The sequence below is a fragment of the Heptranchias perlo genome, chromosome 28, assembly GCF_035084215.1.
Source record: "Heptranchias perlo isolate sHepPer1 chromosome 28, sHepPer1.hap1, whole genome shotgun sequence".
Classification (NCBI taxonomy): domain Eukaryota; kingdom Metazoa; phylum Chordata; class Chondrichthyes; order Hexanchiformes; family Hexanchidae; genus Heptranchias; species Heptranchias perlo.
In genome coordinates, this window is record NC_090352.1 from 15430248 (window position 1) to 15445694 (window position 15447).

A 15447-nucleotide genomic window follows, 5' to 3' on the forward strand; every position below is an offset into this window, starting at 1 on the left:
TCCAATTGAGTATTTTTACTTTAGAGTGGTCTGTGTCCTTTTCCATAGCTATTCTAAACCTTATGACACTATGATCGCTGCTCCCTAAATGCTCCCCCACTGTCACTTGCTCCACCGCCTCATTCCCTAGAAACAATTTCAGCAATGCCTTCTTCCTCATTGGGCTGGAAAAGTACTGGTCAAGAAAGTACTCCTGAACACATTTCAAAAATTCCTCCCCCTTATTACTATTATCCCAGTCTATATTAGGATATTTGAAGTCCCCCCTTATCTCTACCCTATAGCTTTTGCACTTCTCTGTAATTTCCCTGCAAATTTGCTCCTCTATATCCTTCCCACTAATTGATGGCCTATAGAATACACCCAGTCGTGTAATGGCACCTCTATTGTTTCTTAAGTCTAACCAAATAGATTCTGTCCTTGACCCCTCCAGGACATCCTGTCTCTCCAGCACTGCAATATTCTCCTTAATCAATACTGCCACCCCCCTCCTTTCTTTCCTTCCCTGTCTTTCCTGAACACCTTGTATCCAGGAATATTTAGTACCCAATCCTGCCCTTTTTTGAGCCAGGTCTCCATTATCACCACAACGTTGTATTCCCATGTGGCTATTTGCGCCTGCAGCTCACCAGCCTTGTTTACCACGCTTTGTGCGTTTACACACATGCACTGCAAACCAGTCTTAGACTTTCTTGTGCTCTCTCTTAGTCTGATCCCACCTAATACCATATTATTTCTTGCTCTCATGCTATCTTTCTCTCCCGATCCTTTGTGCCCTTTGTTTCTCCTTTCCAATGCTACATCCTGGTGCCCACCCCCCTGCCAAATTAGTTTACCCCCCCACCCCCACAGCACTAGGGAACCTCCCCATGAGGACATTGGCCCCAGCTGCATTGAGGTGCAACCCCTCTGGTCTGTACAGGTCTCACCTCCCTCTGAACTGGTCCCATGCCCCAGGAATCTAAAGTCCTCCCTCCTGCATCATCTCTCCAGCCACGCATTTATCTGCTCTATCCTCCTATTTCTATACTCGCTGGCATGTGGCACCAAGAGTAATCTGGAGGTTACTACCTTTGAGGTCCTGCTTGTTAATCTCTTTCCTAACTCCTTAAAATCTGCTTGCAGGACCTCATCCCTCTTTCTATGTTGTTGGTACCAATATGAACCACGGCCTCTGGCTGTTCATCCTCCCCCTCCAGAATGTGCTGCAGCCGCTCAGTGATACATGGCAAATAAAATTTAACTCTAATGAAGTGATACATTGCATGTTAAAAATGTGTCACAAGTATACAATAAATGGAATTGAATTAGCACATGAAGACTTGGAGAATGATGGAGAAATGTAGAAATTGGCTGAAAGGAAACTGTCAACTATATGCTTCTTTCGATCAGAATCACTGATTAACAAGGAACTGCAACTTTCAGAGTAGTTATTATATGGGCACAGAATATATTTTCTTCAGTAACAAACATGTTGTAATTATTTTGATCACTAAAGGTGATCCCTAGAAGTGGTTATGGTGAGAACCTGGTTACCACTTTTTTTCAAGAGTGAAATAAGAATGAGGTAGGGTAATGGATTGAGACTTTTTTTTGCTGATACTGAAAATGTAATTAAGAACTTATTAACTAAGGCTTCCATGCCATAAGTTGCAGACCTCACTGGAATAAAAACTTAATTTTATTTAAAGCAGGTGAACATTTGGTGTCCGGTTTAATATTCACATAGCCCACACTAAAAAAATTGATTGCCTGTTGCTCAGATGAAAGTATAGACAATGGCATAGTTCCCTACATACCATTCATTAGGAAAGAAAATCATTCGTTTATGTTTAAAGGTGTCTTAAAAAAAACAAACTCCCTAAATTTAAACGGAGTTTTAATCCGTATCGCTCTTTCTAATCAGAAATGCTATTGCGAACATTGTCCCCGTGTTGACAGTACTGTCGTGATATCAGTCAACACTGTCAAGCAACGACAACGCCACTCCTTTACAAAAATGGCGGCCACTTCGCTTTCCGGTTTTTCATTGGACCTCACACCAACTCTACGGAAGTGACACTATATTTGTACGTAAGGCGGAAGTTTTTCTTTTGGAAGGGACGTACGGAATTTTTATATAAGCGATGGCAGCGTTGGAGACGGTGCCAAAGGATTTGCGGCATCTGAGAGCTTGTCTGCTTTGTTCGTTGGTCAAGGTAAGTCTGAGGCGAGGACGTCTTCGGGCTGTACCCTGCCCCCTCCACTTAAGTTGTGCTTGCTGCTATTCTGAGGGAGTTGGGCCTGATTTCATGCTGTGCGGTGTGGACCGAAGGCCGGAGCTGCTCGGTTTCAGCTTTTGTGGTTAGGTTCGATTGCAATCGGCAAAGGAACATGGTAGTTGTAACAGTATACGAATAGTTACTTTTCCCGGGTCTGAGGTCGTGTCCTTTCAGCTTTCACAATGGAGATGTTAGTGTACATACATACACCTGGAAGGGCAGCATCTCTATGGGAAAAGAAACAACTTTGGCAAACTTTTTAATAATAATCACTGTAGTTAATGTGAATTCTTGTTGAACCGTACTCGCATTATTGTGGTGAAAATAAATAGCCCAAATACTGGAGCAGCTCTGGCAGCATCTTGGTGACCATAATATAAATTTCTTGCTATTTTCTCAGACTCTTCCCTAGACTCTGTGCACCTCCAACACTGGTTTACTCTTTGTTCTTCACTCGCTGCTCCACCACTGTCAGCTGCTCTTTCAGCCACTTTGACTGTAACCTCTGGAACTCCTTTCCTAAAGGCCTCTGCCTGTTCCTCAAGCCAACTGACTTCTGGTTTCATAGGTCTTCTAAAAATCTTTAGCTTTTGCTTCTCTCCATCTTCCTGATTTGTTTTACTAGGTGCCTACTTATTTCTTCTACTCTGCAATGTGTTCAATGTTAGGAGTGCTGCATATATGCCAACCTACAGAACTCTGAACAACTGACACAGCCACCTAAAAGCTCATGGAATCATACAGCACAGAAGGAGACCATTTGGCCCATTGTGCTTGTGCCTGTGCCACCTCTCTGAAAAAGCTACCAATTAGTCCCATTCCCTTTCTTCCCCATAACCCTGCAATTTTTTCTTTTTTTAAGTATATATACAACTCCCTATTGAAAGTTAATATTGAATCTGTATCCACCACCTTTTCACGCAATGCATTCCAGATCAAAACAACTTGCTGAGTTTTTTTAAAAAATCTCCCCTCTGGCCTTTTTGCCAATTATCTTAAATCTATGTCCTCTGGTTAGTGACCCTCCTGCCAGTGGAAACTGTTTCTTCCTAACTACTCTATCAAAACCACCTTGTAATTTTGAACACCCCTATTAAATCTCCCCTTAACCTTCTTTGCTCTTAAGGAGAGCAGTCCCAGCTTCTCTAGTCTCTCCACATAACTGAATTCCCTCATCTGTGGTGCCATTCTGATAAATCTCATCGGCATCATTTCTAAAGTGTAGTGCCCAGAATTGGACACAATACTCTAGTTGAGGTCTAACCAGTGATTCATAAAGCTCCAATAACAATGTACAAATGAAAAATAACCTTGAATAAAGGTCTGTCCCCAAGTCCACTGCTTCAAGGTAATTGACTATGTTAAATTCATTCTTCTTACATGGATGTTGGGATTGCATTCTACAGTTCAGTTTGTAACTTTGTGAAAACTGCAGCCAAATGGCCTCATAAGACACGTGGAATGTAGTTGCAATGGAAGTGTCGTGAGTATGAACTTGTCATGACTGGAGCTGCAGCTATACAAAATATTCCACCAGTTGGTAACTATAAGTATAACTGTTCCTTTTTGGTGTCAATATCAACTTTTTTAGCCTCTATTTGCATTAGTGGTTTGAAATTAACCACTTTTCAGCTGAAAACATTTGGCAGCATGTGTGAGATGCATCAGCTCCTGAAACTCTGATCCCTTTAAATGTCATTTAAATTTAATTTTTAAAAAAGTCACAAATCTTTAACTATAGTCAGACAATTTTTTAATTTCAAAGCCTGACCGATACCTGTTTGTCTTTTTTTTTCCTCCCCTTCCCCACCACCACCCCCTTATAGACTATAGATCAGTTTGAATATGATGGTTGCGATAACTGTGATGCCTATCTGCAAATGAAGGGGAATCGAGAGATGGTGTATGACTGTACCAGTTCTTCTTTTGATGGGTGAGTTAATTTACAATTAAACCTCACAACAAAACTCTTTGGTTCAAAGTACTGTTAGTTTTCTATTTTTTAGGTGGGGGGGGGGAAACAATTTTTTAAAATGGAGACCCTCAAATAAGGGGGGGGGGGGAAATGAATGGTCCCCTTTGCAAACAGCAGGGACATGACTTCCATTCTGCCTGAGCTACTCTGAAGATACTGAACTGTTTATACAAAAAAAAAATTAAATCACACTACAGACTGGGAACTGAGATTTGAATTCACTCCTCAGCTGCTTGCAATTGAGCTGCTACAGGATGATATCTGTAATTGACATCACTGGAGTGTCTTGGGTAGGGATAGCCTTCTTGATGCTGGTAACTGAAAATAATTTTTTTTAATGTATTTTTTATATAAATTATGCATTAGGCTACTGATTGATATTTCATTAGTAAGCTTGATGCCTTTTATTTCTCCCCAGTTCTATCCACCTGAAGGTGCTAACTCTTTTTGTGGTGTTGTTCCACAGGTGCTAACCTAGCCTTTGCCAAACAGCCACTTTTCTTGTAAGAGCCTAAAAAGTGAATCTTGACCCAGTGGGGGAAAAAAATTGCATTTATTTATACCTTATTTATCTCTGAAATATCTCAAAGCATTTCTCTCAAAATTTAATTACATTGAAGTGCAGCTACGATTATATATGCAAAGTGCACTTTGCAGCAGGAGTCACTGGATAGCAATCAAAAGCTGTAATTGTGCTGAATTCCCCCCCCCCCCCCTTCTCTTTTAGAGGGGGAATGTTGAGGCAGGTGCTAGTGCCCTAAATACCCTCCTTGGTTGCCATCAGCTAACTAGGTGTAGACTGGGAATTAGCTTGCTGCCTTTTGGTCTCTATAACATAACACTGTACCAAACAGGGTTGGGTAAGGACTTCCTTTGCTTAAATAACATTGCATTTCCCTTCTTTCTCTTTTTGCCTTGCTTCTGCCCTTCCTCTCCCCCGCCCCCCCCCCCCCATCCCATAAACCCTAACAAAAAAAATACTTCGGGATATGTGGTACTTGCAGAATTCTATGCATACTTACAAAACGGACCAGAAAAAACAGTTTGAAAGATGCTAATTTCCCAATGGAGTGTTCCTGCTTTTTCAGATCTCTGCTGTTTGCACATGGTGGCAGTGTGCGTCTAAAGCACAACTTGTTTTTTCAGTTATTGTTTGGCTCAGATGCAGTGGATAATATCATTTATAGATGTGGTATAGGATGTAGCTGCTCAAGCGATTAATACATGTTTTTTTTAGGATCGTTGCGATGATGAGTCCTGAAGACAGTTGGGTCTCCAAGTGGCAGCGAATCAGTAAGTTTAGAGTGACTTAGAGTATGTTCCTAGTTTATATTTAGGGATCATTTGGGGAGGAGAATTACCTGTGCAGCAGGTTGTTCACTTTGTGCTGTATAAACACTGAAAGTGTATAAATAGTGCTTAATTCTACCTAGGTAACTGTAAAGATGCTTTTATTAAGCAGCATTGTCTTGACTTGTCTGTCCAATGTGATGAGTGCTTTGATACAGTAGATCCATGCAGATCTAAAAATATAGGTCCTCTAACCTAAAACTACAGATCCTCACTGCAATAGCCAACAAGGGTCACTGGTCAGCAATCAGAAGCAAGAACCCTAGCAGATTTTCCTGTCTCTCGTCGAGAGGATCTGAGGCCCTACTGCTGTCTGTTTAAGATCAGCACAGACCAGAGATCGTCCTGGTCTGTATGGCTCAGCTATCACTAGGTAAACTTGCTGTACTATCAGGGGAGAAGGGGAAAGAGTCCTGAAGAGATTGTTTCAGAAGCTGCTCCCAGACTAGTTTCCTCTGGTGGATGGTGGCAATATTCTGATCATATTTGGAGACTATTAGGTTGTCTTTCCTTAACTTTCACAGTTGATAATTTGTATATTGGCCCATAACACATTGGTAAAGACAGAGGAGTTCCTCCTAGACTACTGCCATTGCATAGCAGAACTGGCAAATAGGGGTTTATCATAATAGGAGCTACTGACTTCAGATTTCCCTCCCTGTAGGAAGCACCATGCTTCTGTTTAACACATTTCCTGACCAGTCTGGCTTAGATCTGAACCCCATTCTAAGAATCTGAGCCCAAGCCATGACATACTAAAAGTCTGTCCATTTGAGCTTTAAGTTGGTTTGTACTAGGGCCAGCAGTAGTATAAATTCACTGATTTTTAAGTTGTAATGATCATAAACTCAGGCTAAAATACTAGTAGTGAGATTAGTGATTACAAGTAACTAAGTTAATGGCAATGATTGAATATTACACGTGGATCTTTATTTAATAAATCTGCTAACTTTCGTACATGAAGAAAGTCCTTCATAACCCTATGTTTGCCTGAATTGGGGTATGATGGTCTGAATCTGTTATTTACTGCTATATATCTCCTCCTTTCTCAGGTAGCGTCAAGCCAGGCATCTATGCAGTATCAGTGACTGGACGATTGCCCCAAGGTAAGATACTATATGGCTGTAAACCCTCTCTTCCAGGTATTGGGACAGTCATAGAAATTATAATATCAGATCTACAAAATGCAAGTTAGAAAATAGATGGTGGGTACAGCCCTTTTTTTTTTAAACCATGTGATAATTTAATGGGTACCTTTTGATTGTATCCTGAGTTGTAAGGGCCAAACATTAACATCAGCAGTACATGCAGTTTGCTTCCTCCCAATTATTTTAAGTAAGCTCTTCTTTGCAATCAACAGAGAGCTTGAATAGAGGTTGGGAAAGACAGAGTGAACCTCTAACGGAGTGAATTGTTAAGAGTGAGGACTTTCAACTGGGAACTTGCTGAGTGTGGGAATTAGGTGCAGAGGGGAGGAGGTGCTAAGTGATTTAAACCAAGGAACTATAAACAAATCCATCAACTTTTAAAACTTAAATTTAAAAAGAGACTAGGACTGTGTGGAGCATAAAGGGAGCTGTGTGAGAAATCAAAAAAAAGTCAAAAGTGATGTCACAAGACAAGGAGGAGCACTGAGGGTAAGTCACTAAGTATTTAGTTCATTGGTTAGTGTCTTTAGTGGTTGTTTAGTGTTTGTTTTAGTGTTAGATAAACAATAAATTGCCTTAAAGCTAAACAAACAGTTTAAATAACTAACTAACATGGCAGGACAGCTGGGGGCCATTGCATGCACATCCTGTGCCATGTGGTAACTCCAGGACACTTCATGTGTCCTGGAAAACCATGTGCAGGTATTGTCACGAACTGCTCCTGCTCGAGCTCAGTGAGCTTGAGGGGCCACTGTCGTCACTACGGAAAGCTGAGAGTTTTGTGGATGGTGCATTTCAGGAGGTGGTCACCCCGCAGCTGCAGAGAGTTCAGGCAGAGAGGGAGTGGCTGACCACCAGACAGACTAGGAGGAGCAGGTAGACAGTGCAGGGATCCCCTGGGAGTGTGGCACTCTCAATTCATTGTTGAATACCAGTGAGGGTGTGTACCTCGGGAGTGCGGTCAGGAGTGAATCCACGCACCTTGGGAGACTCGGCTGCATGGGGGCAAAAGCAATACAGCTGTTATAGAGGGTTCGATAGACAGGCGTTTCTGCAACTGCCAACATGAGTCCCGCATGGTGTGTTGCCTCCCTGGTGCCAAGGTAAAGGACGTCACTGAGGTTGCAGATTGTTTTGAGGGGGGGGAAGGGAATCAGAAGTCGTGGTCCATGTGGGAGCCAATGACATAGGAAGGAAAAGGGTTTAGATCCTGCAGTCAGAGTTTCAGGAGCTAGGGAGGAAGTTAAAAAGCAGGAGCTCAAAGATAGTAATCTCTGAATTACTTTCAGTGCCACGTGTTAGTGAGTATTGGAATAGTAGGATAAGACAAGTTAATGTGTGGCTGGAGCAATGGTGTAGGAGGGATGGCTTCAGATTCCTGGGACATTGAGACCAGTTCTGGGGCAGGAGCGATCTGTTCAAGATTGATGGTCCCAGCTCTGAGGTGCAACCCAATGTTTTCGCAGGGAGGTTAACTAGTGCTGTGGGGGAGGGTTTAAATTAATTTGGCAGGGGGATGGGCACCAGGATGAAACAGTAAAAAGGAGAATCAAGGTGCACAGAGGACTGGGAAAGAGAAGTAGCACTAGAGTAAAGAATAGTTCAGAAATAGGGATCAGACGGGGCAGATGCAAGGCAATCTAAGATGAGTTTGGACTGCATGTGCATAAATGCACGTAGCGTGGTAAATAAGGTTGGTGATCTGCAGGCTCAAGTCGCCAAATGAGACTATGATATTGTGGCAATAACAGAGACCTGGCTCAAAGAAGGGGATTATTGGGTATTTAATGTTCCTGGCTACAAGATATTCAGGAAAGAAAGGAGAGGGTTGGCAGTATTGATCAAAGAAACTGTTATAGCACTGGAAAGGGATGATGTAGTTGAAGGGTCAAAGACAGAATCTATTTGGTTAGAATTAAGGAACAATAGAGGAACTGTTAGTATACTGGGTGTATACTATAGGACACCAAATAGTGGGAAGGAAATAGAGGGGAAAATTTGCAGGCAAACTACAGAAAGATGCAAGAACTATGGAGTAGTGATAATGGGGGGACTTCAGTTATCCCAATAGAGACTGGACAGTAATCGTGTAAAGGGTAAAGAAAGGGAAGAATTCCTGAAATGTGTACAAGAGAACTTTCTGGAACAGTGTGTTTTCAGCCCAATCAGGAAGGAAATGGTATTGGATCTTGTTCTGGGGAATGAAGTGGGGCAGGTGGAGCATGTTTCAGTGGGGGAGCATTTGGGGACAGTGATCACATACCATTAGGTTTAGAATGGTTATGGACAAGGACAAGGGCAATCCAAATGTGAAAACACTTAACTGGAGGAGGGCTAATTTCAGTGAGTTAAAAAAGGATCTTGCCCAGTGGATTGGAATAAAATTGGTAGGCAAATCAGTAATTGAACAGTGGGAGGTCTTCGAAGAGGCAGTTCGGGTACTAAGTAGACACATTCATATGGGGTGGGGGGTGCAGGGAAGGAAGGGCATCCAAAGCTGGAGCTCTCTGGGAGATTAAAGATAGAGATTAAAATGAAACAGAAAAAGGAGGCTTATGACAAATGTAAGATTCATAATCCAGTAGAGAACCAGGCTGAATACAGGAAGTACAGAGGCGATCTTAAAATAAAAGGAATGAGGGCAAAAAGAGTATGAGAACAGATTAGCAGCTAACATAAAAGGGAACCTAAAAGTCTTTCATAAACATATAAATAGTAAAAATTTGATAGTGTTCAAAACCATGAAGGATTTAGATAAAGTAAATAATGAGAAACTGTTCCCATTGGCGAAGGGTCGAGAACCAGAGGGGACAGATTTAAGGTGATTGGCAAAAGAACCAAAGGTAACATGAGGAAAATCTTTTTTATGCAGCGAGTAGTTATGATCTGGAATGTGTTACCTGAAAGGGTGGTGGAAGTAGATTCCATCATGGCTTTCAAAAAGGAATTGGATAAATACTTGAAGGGTAAAAATTTGCAGGGCTGTGAGGAAAGAGCGAGGGAATTGGACTAACTGGATTGCTCTTACAAAGCGCTTGCACGGGCTCAATGGGCCAAATGGCCTTCTCCTGTGCTGTAACCATTCTGATTCTAAAAGGGTAATCAAAGGAAGGGTGGGACTGAATAGGGACCAAAAGGGAGATCTTGTGGAGGCAGAGGGCATGGCTGAGGCACTAAATGAATACTTCGCATCCATCTTCACTAGAGAAGAGGCTGCTACCATTGTAGCAGTAAAGGAGGAGATAGTAGTGATATTAGATAGAGGAGGTATTTAAGATTGGCAAAGTAGAAAAGTCACCCATTCCAGATGGGGATGCATTCTAGGTTACTGAGGGAAGTAAGGGTGGAAATTGCACAGGCTCTGGCCACAATCTTCCAATCCTCCTTTAGATATGGAGACAGTGCCAGAGGACTGGAGGATTGTAAATGTTACACCCCTGTTCAAAAAAAGAGGGGGATAAACCCAGCAATTACAGACTAGTCAGCCTAATGGTGGTGGGGAAACTTTTTTAGAGACAGTAATCCTGGACAAAATTAATTGGCATTTGGAAAAATATGGGCAAATAAATGAAAGTCAGCACAGATTTGTTAAAGGAAAATCATGTTTGACTAACTTGATTGAGTTCTTTGAAGTAACGGAGAGCTTTGATGTGTATATGGAATTTCAAAAGGCATTTGATAAAGTACCACATGATAGACTTGTTAGCAAAGTTAAAGCCCATGGGATTAAAGGGACAGTGGCAGCAGGGATGCAAAATTTGCTAAGGGTCAGAAAGCAAAGTAGTGGTGACTGGTTGTTTTACAGACTGGAGGGAAGTATACAGTGGTGTTCCCCAGAGGTTTAGGACCACTGCTCTTTTTGATATATATTAATGACCTGGACTTGGGTATAGAAGGTATGATTTCAAAGTTTGCAGATGACACAAAACTACTAAATGGTACAATTTTTTAAAAGGGGTTAGGGAAGAGACACCCAGGGTTGCATGTACACAAATCTTTGAAGATGGCAGGACAAGTTGAGAAGGCTGTTTGTTTTTTAAAAAAAAGCGCATGGGATCCTGGGCTTTGTTAATCGAGGCATAGAGTACAAAAGCAAGGAAGTTATGCTAAACCTTTATAAAACACTGGTTAGGCCTCAGCTGGAGTATTGTGTTCAGTTCTGGGCACCACACTTTAGGAAGGATGTCAAGGCCTTGGAGAGGGTGCAGAGGAGATTTACCAGGATGGTACCATGGATGAGGGACTTCAGTTATGTGGAGAAGCTGGGGTGGTTCTCCTTAGAACAGAGAAGGTTGAGGGGAGATTTCAGAGGTTCAAAATCATGAAAGGTTTTGATAGAGTAAATCAGGAGAAACTGTTTCCAGTGGCAGAAGATCGATAGAGGACAGATTTAAGGTGATCGGCAAAAGAGCCAGAGATGACATGAAGAAACATTTTTTTTACGTAGCAAGTTGTAATGATCTAGAATGCACTGTCTGAAAGGATGGTGGAAGCAGAGTCAATAGTAACTTTCAAAATGGAATTAGATAAATACTTGAAGGGAAAAAATTTACAGGGCTTTGGGGAAAGAGGAGGGAAATGGGACTAATTGGAAAGTTCTTTCCAAGAGTTGGCACAGGCATGGTTGAATGGCTGCCTTCTGAGCTGTACCTACTATGCTACTATGATATGAATAATTGCTGTTTCTCAGACTATAATTACAATATACCGATTGCATAATTAAATGTTAATAAATATGAATTTCTGAATCAACTTTGAAATGATTATCCATAACATTCTGGGACACTAGGTAATCTGTTATTTCATTTCAGGCACTTGCAGTAGGCATTCAGACAGGGGGAGGAACAGTGTTCTGTGCATGGCATGGGTTTGACTGTTAGGAATCTACTATTGGGAGGGAGTTAGCTAGTTTAATAGGCAGCCCCACAGGCCAAACCACAGACAGGGAGAAAGTCAGAAATCAAACTACCAACTTGCTGTCCAGAAAGGCCACAAAAGAACAAAGAACCACATTTTTAAAATCAATTTGATTAGGTCTAAGCTGGGAATTAAGATAAAGCCTGTCAGATTTTAGCTTGGGCTGACCAGAAAGGAGAAATGCGAATATTAAATCTGCTAACTGGAATTGTGTAAATTAAATACACAAATAAAATAAGTAAAAAGATCTAAAATTGCTACTCTGTTTAGTCATGTGTATTCTGTGAAATAAACTAGCTTCTTGACTTTACATTTCCCTTGTCTCACCAATGTTCACCAGTTCCACCTTTCAGAAGATCGGAGAAGCGTACGTGAGGATTGATATCCAGTTCATGTAGCAACCCCCTTTCTGGGTTATGCTGTCATTACTAGCTTTTGGGTCGTAAGGGCAAACTCTTGAACGTAAAGGAGGCAGGGTCTGCTTATGGTAGTAACTAGTGCCACTGAACCCAGCACAATATCTAAGGTAGATGTGAAATTTATAACAGTTTCTTCTGTCTCTCCCAGTAGCTCTAAGTTGCAACAGTTTTATAACAAAAGCAGAGTTTACCCCTAGTGCTTACCATGAGCTGAAGTCTTGGAGTGGGACTTGAACTCACAACCTTCTGTCTCTGAGCTGAGTGCACCACCTGAGTCAAGCTGCACCCTTTGTACTTCCTAATATCCAGTGTCAGTCCAAGTATTCTAACTCCACATTCAAAATTGTTTTATCTGTTACTGATTTTTATTGTACTTTTTTTTACACTTTGATCCTTGAGTTTCCTGTTTTATTTTCTTCAAAGCAATTATTCTTTCCATATGACCATAAGAGATAGGAGTAGGCCATTCGGCCCCTCGAGCCTGCTCTGCCATTTAATGAGATCATGGCTGATCTGATTTTTACCTCAACTCCACTTTCCTGCCCTTTTCCCATATCCTTTGACTCCCTTGCTGATCAAAAATTTGTCTAACTCAGCCTTGAAGATTCTGTCAGCTGTTTTTTTTTAATCAAAGAAGCATTGTCCAAGTCCTCCATTCAATCAGTCTGTGTTGTGTCCTTGAGAGAAAACCTAGTGTGTGTTGGAGTGCTGCTTCTTGCCCTATATATACTCCAAGTCCTCCTATAGTTGAAACTTTTCAAGCTTGTTTTTTGTGGTTTTCCTTCATCTGCATTTTGTTTTAAAAGTTATGATTTACTGTTTTAAGTTGACCAGATGAGACCTTTTCTGCTGTTCATTTTCAATTAATGTACAAACTGGAAGTCTCCAAGTTACCTGTATTTTAAGGATTACTTTCTACAATGCACCTGGCAGCTTAAATGGAATAGAAGTTCTGTGACAGTGACAAGTAAAAGGGTAATGAAACTGTATGGCATCACATGACTTGATACAAAATAAGGGGCAATAAATGAGTGAGCTCATGGTATAACCAGAGACTTCAGGTGACATAAATGGAGAACCCTGCCCAACTTACTCGAATGCCTCAAATTTTGTAACCTGCTAAAAATAATCTTTGTGAGAAGATTCATGTCCTGTTTTAAGTGGCTGTTGTATTCCAAACCTAGATAGGTAAACTCTACCAAGGTTCTAAAGCAGACATACACAAAAATGGTAAAGTATAAACTCTGCCTGGCTTTGGGAATACAGTCCATGTTTAAAACGGGCAGTCGCTTATATCGGCCAAAAAGCGATAACTAACTGTTATCCATTTGCATTAACATCAGTTTCAAAGTTGCTGGTTATAGCATCTTAAGTGCTCTGTTTATTTTGGGCAGAAGCAGCTCACGAGTTTGCACCTCATTAAAGTTTTTCTTTCATTAAATTTACCTCCGTATCCCGTCCTTTCTTCTAGTTTGGTATACATTGGAATGTTGCACTCTGGTCTTGCCCAATTCACATTCCCACAGGTTTTAAACTGCCAAGTTACTGGCACTGAAAAGGCCATGGCTTTTTTCTGCAAAAGTCTTTCCAATTTCTGTTCTTTCAGCCTTCATTAGCTTTGCTTCACATGTCCTTTCCACATCTGTTAGTTTGTTCTTCTTGCAAAGTTGACATTTCTACATTTTTTTAAAAATCCGGACATATCCAGTCACAGAAGTGCAAACTTTTCACTGACATCTTTTCTGCTTCAGTTGAAGCTGGAAATCAGGGAGCTATAGGCAGCTCGTTAGAGAGAAAAATAAACTTTCTTCAGGTGTTACAGCAGGCAAATCGCATTCGCACAAAGGCACCAGCTGTAAGCGGTGGAGACTATATCTGAATCTGCTGAAAGACACCATAGGTTGGTGCTATATTTCCTGGAGAAAACTTGTCTCGTTGTTCTCTGGGGCTTGACTTGTGAATCCATACATACTGTTTTGGTGCATGCTGCTCACAGTTTGGTCTCATGGTCTGTTTGTTTTACAGGTATTGTGAGGGAACTAAAGAGTCGAGGTATAATCTACAAATCAAGAGACACTGCTATCAAATCTTAACAGCTCCAACTTGCTTACCAACAAAATTACTACAAATGATCCTCCCCAACTAGGATTCACCTTTTCCCATGTGTAACTAAAGGATTTTGTAATGTTCTCAATACAGATATATTAGTGTATTTGTGTATTGTAGCACCTAAGCATTTAGCATTCCTAAATGCTACAATTAGGAATATCAGTGAAGTGTTTGTGCATACTCCCAGAAAAATAATTGGAGAGTCCAGTACTGGATTCTGCAAACTTATTTTTCCCCTTGGTCAGGGAGAAAAGTTTGTCTACCAAATATTTTATAAAGCAGAATGAGTCTAATGTGATTGTTTAGTGCAGATTGCAATAAAGTACTGATTTATACAAAGTATCAGTGCAGCATTTGGATATCTAAAACCCAAAATATTTTTTTTTTGGGGGGGGGGGGGGGTGGAGGGGAGAGAAGAAAGAGAGAATTTGAGTGTAGACATTACAGTATTGAAGATAGAACTGGCAACCTGATGTGCACATTTCAAATGGTGATCTTTGTGCAAGAATACATCTTGGAAAGTTTGACAATAAGGAAAGTGGAATAAATCATATTCTGCACCTTGTTTTCTGGTGGCAATGTGAAAACATATGACTGTTTCCTTAATACTTTAGTGCTGGTTAGTGATTTAAATTTGATGAAACAACAATTTCTTACTGGGAGGATGTAAGTGCCATTGTTTTGGACAATTGGTTTGCAATGCTTTAGCTGTTGTAAAGTTCATTTAAGATTATATGTGGATGTCTGTACATTAATATGAATCCCAGAGATAGACAGGAAGAATGAAGAACTACCTAGAGATGTGAGTGCAGTCCTCTAGTAAATAAACCTGTAGCAACACAGCAATCTGACCTTCATTAAAAGGTTAATACAGTTGAATGGAACTTTATTCTGCATCAGTGTTTTGTGCTCACAATATGTTAAAAAAAATTAAAACTTTTCCACTGCCTAACATGATCTTCATTTTGAGCTGAAAAATGGAGTAAAATACCCAATTAATATTTTACAAATTTCATTTTTATTTTCCATTTGCCTTTTTTGGAGCTTTTACCCCATTTATTTTATGTTTTGCTTTTGATTCCCTAGTTTCTGGTGAGTCACTTAGTTCCAACCAGTCCTTCACCTTTGCCCTCATCCTTAGCAAAACTTTCATCTCCCAACATGGTAATTCCCCCACTGTAAACCCCATCTTCACCAAGTCCAAGGGGTGAAAGCCTGACCCCACAACTGACTTAATTGTCCATTGTGAGTTCTAGCTCAACCAAATT

The 15447-nt window shown here is 40.9% G+C and overlaps 1 protein-coding gene across 1 annotated transcript; it reads left to right on the forward strand.

Annotated features, from left to right (window-relative positions):
- Window positions 1-2070: 2070 nt before the first annotated feature.
- Window positions 2071-15063, forward strand: supt4h1 (SPT4 homolog, DSIF elongation factor subunit). Its single transcript, XM_068008113.1, has 5 exons — window positions 2071-2198; window positions 4088-4194; window positions 5474-5529; window positions 6639-6692; window positions 14096-15063. Exons 1-5 carry the CDS (start codon window positions 2127-2129, stop codon window positions 14161-14163), a joined length of 357 nt encoding a protein of 118 aa, XP_067864214.1. The 5' UTR covers window positions 2071-2126; the 3' UTR covers window positions 14164-15063.
- Window positions 15064-15447: the final 384 nt, after the last annotated feature.